Here is a 6,196-nt window from a genome sequence, read left to right as displayed (position 1 = left end):
TGACCTACCCAAGATCTGATAAGATTATCACGATTAGACAACGATTATCACCACGATTTCAATGTCCTGAATCGCGACTTTGTAAACCTATAGCATAATATGAAAAACAGTATTACAGAGCGATTATTGTAGAAAAGCGAAACCCGGGGCGCTGTAGGTAGATCAAGTTCAAGACCCTTCTGCATTAGTAGACCTAAATCAATAAAAACACACATATAATTCAAGAAGCTAACTTTATGATGTTGTTTCTGGGTGTGATAAATATTTAATTCTGTTAAAATATTTTACATAGACACTTCCATGATCAATATCACAATCTACAGATGATTTAACGATTATTCCATTCACTTCATCTTTCTTTATATAAATAAGAATCTCTTGAGTCAAGAGTATCGCAAAAAAAAAATGTTTAAACGGCGTTGCTACGTGATTTTCGGATGAATGCTCCTGCATTAGTACTATATATTCAGACATATTACAGACATTAAAAATGGTAAGAAGATTTTATTTTCTTTGTCTTTTCCACTAATTGATTCTTGGGTAAAAGTCTTAAATTTCTCTCTGTATAAGAATATGTTTTTTTTTCATCTCAGCTCTCTTCTAGAAGTTTTCATAGATTTTAGACGGTTTTTTATTTAAAGTCTTAATATTTCGAGTCGACGTCCCTCATACACAACTTTCAAAACAGTTTTGTGTTTCGCAATGTCAATCTACTAGATCTATGAACTTCGTTTCATACCTTGACTGCAATAGCCTAGCCATTCACAAAAGTGTGGACAACACTTATCACATAAGCAGCAGTTTGAAACGATTATTCCACATAGGCCTATAGATAACTAAATAACTAAGACCTTATTTCTAAAATACATACTCATTTCTATGATGTGAAGATTAGAATTGATAAAAAAAGCAATAATTGGTTTATCTTTTATCATCATTTTTATTCATTGAGGGTCGTTAATTTGCTATTCAACAGTAAAAAATACCCGTTATTTTGCATAATTTTGAAGAAATGTTTAAAAGCAGGGACAGCTAGCGGATTTAAAATCCTTCAATTAAGAAAGGTTTAATGTTCACAGAACATTATTTTGGCCTAAACTTCACACCGATTGAATTTTTGATTTGTGTATACTTTTCATCATGATAATATATCAGAAGCAATAGGAATCTTTTATAGATCTTGTCGTGTATATAATAAGTTGCATGTGGACTTAGTCGTCCAAGCCGTCCAGTTATTTGCCCTTTGCGCAAACACAGGCATATTAAGAACATTCCTGCGCATGTTGTTAGCGAAAACAACATGGCCGACTTCGGTATCTAACTTCAACCATTATCCAATTCACGAGAAGAATATGTCGATATGATTCTTTGTTTTTCAGTACCAATCGGCTAAATGTATTTCTTAACTGTGACAGAAATTGATGGATATGTAACAAGATGTTGGCCGGAGCATATTCGTATCCTTTTGCTTCAAAGTTTTTTTTTCTACAAATTTTCAGTGACAAATCCCAGAAAAAACTATCATTCACTCATTCATTGTCAATGACCTCTCAATAAATCTACCAAAGCATGGTAGACGTGAGTGAATCTGATTTTTGATCATCCATAAATGTATAACTATTCTATGGTTTAATCATGGATTTTGGTTGTTCCAGTGCTTTACATTAAAAACTAATCTTAAAGAACAAGAATAAGATGAGATTCATATTTTCTGTTTTTAGAGAAGAACTATGACACACAGTGTCTTCTGCCTTCATATATGCAATACATTTTGTCATAGTTTGCTTAAATATTAATTAACTATATTTTAAACTTTCCTTAACCTATGTAAATCAGACAGAAATATCAAACACTGGAAAAAGAACACTTGGATACTTTAAAAACAACCACCTATGATGCCAAAATAGATGTAATAGCTAAAGCTAAAAGGTTATCTCATGAAACAAACAGGAGAAGAAAGTAAGTCTGGGATATTTTGGAAAGTAACTTTTTATATTTGTTGGCCTTGATATCTAAATTAACATAGAAATCGTTATTTACTAGGGCTGCAACGTGGCGATCCGATACACTGAACGATACACGTTCAACGATACGATTTATTGCGATAATAAATCGCGATTCTTTGATAAAAAGGGAATGAAAAAGAAAACTGAAAATTAATAACATTTTAACACAGTTTAAATTATTTTGGCACGCTTAGAAGTACAGAATTCACTTTTCATCTTACACACAAGGACTAACAAATGTCTTCAAAAAAATAAATAAAATACCAAACCATCGAATACAGCTTCGTGGAATTATTTTATGACCATGCAAACACATATTATGTTGGAAAAAGAAAAGGTTTATATCAGATCCCATGCGTTTATCTTCCACTTGGCATATTACTACGTTCTCTTTTCATGGTTAATAACAAAAATTAAAAATGCTGAAGACAAATTAATACGTGAAAAAGCAATTTTTTAACATTTGAACATGACACAATTTCTAAAATACGCGAGGATTCCGTGCTACTAGTCATTAAAGGGAATTAATTATATTTATGAGAATCGAGTCGATGTATCGGGATTGCTTTTTCTTCCGTAATGCATCGATAAGAAGGAACGAATCGCGGTTCATAGATTCAACGGTGAATCGTTGCAGCCCTATTATTTACCAGTTATCAGTATGATCATAAGTAATAGTGGTCATGAGTTAGAATATCTTTATTGTAATATTGTTTTATTGCTTGTCAGATTCATATATTTCTGTTAACATTTGTTACTTTTATATCATTTCATTTCTGCTTGACCTACCATTAATGAATTCAAAGCTCCTCTCCTACAAAAAATATATTTGTTGTATTAGTTTATAAACATTACTAATGAAATTCTGTTTTTTTTTTCAGAGCTCAAGCTCTAAAGCGAAAGAAAGATGCTCAGTCTGAAGAAAAAAGGAGGCAAGAAATTCTAGCTAAGCGTCATGAAGAACAGAAAATTGCTACTGAAAGATTTCAAAGATCACATATCTCCCACAGTCGACCTACTAGTTCAAGAATATATAAATATTCCTCTTCAACTGGTATTGATGATGCCTTAAGATTAGTTCGAGGTAGTCCTTCAGTATCTCGTCAAAATAGCTATGTTTATCATGGTGGAAGGACCAGTCCTTTACCAGCAGGGAATTATCCTTCTGATCCCCTCAATAGACCCTATGTTAATAGCCATAAAACACGGCACAACCGTCCTGTCTCACCAACATCACCTCAATCTAGAGAACATAATGAATTGATGGACAAGAGTTTGAGGAATTGGAATGATAGTAGAAGTTTATTTGAACAACAATTAGAACAACATCAACAACTGTTATTAGATCAACAACAGAAGTCGCTGTATGAGTTTAATGAAGCTATATCTAATGAAATAGCCAGTGATAGGAAAGTCAATGGGATTGAAGATGAAGAAGACAAAAGTTTATCTCGAATTAAAAACAGTGAAAGTTTCTCTAGTGTGGATAGCCTAGAGGATAGTTTAAACTTTAAAAACAAAAAACATTTAAATGAAACTTACACATCTGATTCTAGAAATGACATTGATCTTTTGGCACATAATTTGATTTATCCTATTTCTGCATCTAGTGGTGCCAAAGATTCATTTTATCTGGAATCTAGACATGATAAAGATTATGAAAAACCACAACAGATAAACCAGTCTTATTCGGATATACCTAAACAGACACATCCATATAGGCCTACTGTTTCTACTATACCACATTGTACTTCTATGATTCCTACTGTACCACATTCTTCATCTATATCTACTGCTGTGCTAGAGTCTAATGCTAAACCAATGTTTGTTTTAAATGGCCAATTTTTACAAGCCAATGTACCACCTGATACCACTGTACAGGAGATGGATAGACCAACATCTAATGTTAAAACTTGGGTTGAACCAGAGAAAGCTGAATCAGTTCCAAACAAGTCTAATATAAATAACAGGGTATCAACAGCTTCAACTTATGATATAGCTCCTACACCTCAAGTTAAACCTAGAACTATCTTTACTTCTAATTCTAATAACACCACCAGTAACACTATAACAACCCCTAATAGTTACAATACAGGTTCAACTAGTGTTAAATATAGTTCTAATTCACATGGTACTTATGTTGATATTCAGAAACCAGACATAGTAGCTTTTGATCATGGGTCATCTGGTTTAAGGTACAATGCAGACTCTCAAATAGCTAGTACAGTATCAGTTACACCACAAAATACTGGAACATCTGGTTTGAGATATGAAACAGGATCGATTCCTGAAACAGTGAATACAAATTCTGTATCCAATAGTAAATATAAGTCTGGTAATACAAGTGCCAAGACTGCAGCTGATGTGTCAAATAAGACAAGTGCAAGTAAACCTGTAAATGGCAGTATATTATCAGGGACATTACATTTAGTTAATGGACAATTAGTAACCGGTACAAGTACATTTATAGCTACTAGTTCTCCTGTTGATAAACCTAAAGTATCCAAATTCCCAGGTAGTTATGTACAAGTAGAGGAAACACCACCTATTATAGAACGTAGTGAGAGTAAAGAAAATATTGTTGGAATATTAAAGAAATCACCAAGTCTCAATAGTTTTAAGAATTTTGAAAGTCGAGACAGTTTAGAAATTATTAAACTAAAAAGACAGTCATCAGAAGATAGTTGTAAGAGACCTAAGGTGAGTGAGGCTAATACCTTCAAAATTATCAGAAGTCAAATTTAGAATGTAAATTTTCACAGTTGTGGTAAATTTTGCTGGTAAAATTTTTTATGCCAAATGGCTTTTAAGGAAAATTCTTTAACCTTAACACAGACAATCCAATATCTATCTTATAGTCTGGTAAAAAGAGTGTAAGGTTTGCTGATCTCAGTGATGAAGAAGAACCAGACAGTTTATTGTCATCATTCAGTTCTGATACAATTAAAAAAATTAATCTGAAAGGTGCTAAAGGTAAGTGATAGGGACTGTTCATTATTAAACCTCATTTACTATTTAATTTTTGACACATTATCATTATAATATATTATTTGTTGTTATCAAAATGTGACAATTATTGAAAAACACATGAATTATTATGTATAAGAATGTATAATTTATATATTCATTTTATTTTATGTACAGGAAAATCAAGACCATCATCAGCTAGAATTGTTTCTAAAATGTCAAAAGTTCCACCATCAGCACCTAAACCACCAAGAGCTTCTAGTGCTGGCACCATTCGATCTGGAAGTAAACCTAAAGCTGCTGCCCATATTATAACTCACGATCCATTCCAAACACAACAATCTGAGGAATATTATAAAAATTTACAATCACATCTAGAAAATAAAGTTACTGTGGTAAATAGCAAATTTCTGGTTAAAATCGAATCTTCAAAAAACAACCCTGCTGAAGTTAATGGTAACAATTCAGTTCATACAGTTACTAGTAAACCACCTATACAATTGAAAATGACTCATGCTAGTAAACATGTACCAACAGCTACTAATAGTACTTCACCTCCTCAACATGCTAGACCTAGCACTAATGGTAATTTACCAGTTTATGATGAGAATGGTCTAAGAATTGATAGAACTCCCACTGATGATGAAATAAATCAATTATGGGAAACTATGAAATCGTGTTTACATCCAGATGGTGATGATAAAAGTCTAGCATCGCATGTTGAGTCAGATTTGGCATTAGTTACTCGACAGAAAGCACCATTGTCCAGTACAGTTATTGATGGTGGATTATTAGGATCTGTTGGTCAACCTACTCGTATTGTATCTGCTTGTCAGAGACCTTCTAGTAAAGCTTACCAAGGCCGTCAAGTGCCTCAAGCACAACCAAATGGCTACCTGCAAAAATACGGTCTTCTACAACAAAGACGCCAACAAGATAAATCAGCCAATAATCATCAACCTCCTGTGAAAAATGGCAACTTTATGCCCCAGGTATCTCCATCTAATGCACCACCAACTAAAAAAGAAGACTTAGGTAAGTAAAATGTACATGTGTACCTTATCAGGCTAGTAATTACCTATATTGATATTTTAAGTAACACCATTAAATAACGTAACTAAAGGTTGTAAAATGCTGTAAATTTTAACTGTGAACATTTTTTTTGACCTAAAAATTTTTTACATTGACTTTCAGTAAGTGATAGTATGTCATTATTTATGATG

The 6,196-nt window shown here is 32.8% G+C and overlaps 1 protein-coding gene across 1 annotated transcript in view; it reads left to right on the top strand.

The window, feature by feature from the left end:
* Positions 1-490: 490 nt before the first annotated feature.
* Positions 491-6,196, top strand: part of LOTGIDRAFT_161924 (hypothetical protein) — a gene marked incomplete at both ends in the record, with an annotated part of 8,901 nt that continues 3,195 nt past the window's right edge. Inside the window, 5 exons of the mRNA XM_009057806.1 lie at positions 491-493; positions 1,841-1,959; positions 2,888-4,706; positions 4,865-4,979; positions 5,151-6,008. Coding sequence (XP_009056054.1) covers positions 491-493; positions 1,841-1,959; positions 2,888-4,706; positions 4,865-4,979; positions 5,151-6,008 — 2,914 coding nt within the window. The remainder of the gene's footprint in view (positions 494-1,840; positions 1,960-2,887; positions 4,707-4,864; positions 4,980-5,150; positions 6,009-6,196) is intronic.

Source organism: Lottia gigantea (genome assembly GCF_000327385.1).
Source record: "Lottia gigantea unplaced genomic scaffold LOTGIsca_31, whole genome shotgun sequence".
Lineage (NCBI taxonomy): Eukaryota > Metazoa > Mollusca > Gastropoda > Lottiidae > Lottia > Lottia gigantea.
The sequence above is the reverse complement of the archived record's forward strand: the minus strand, read 5'-3'. Positions and strand labels throughout refer to the sequence as shown.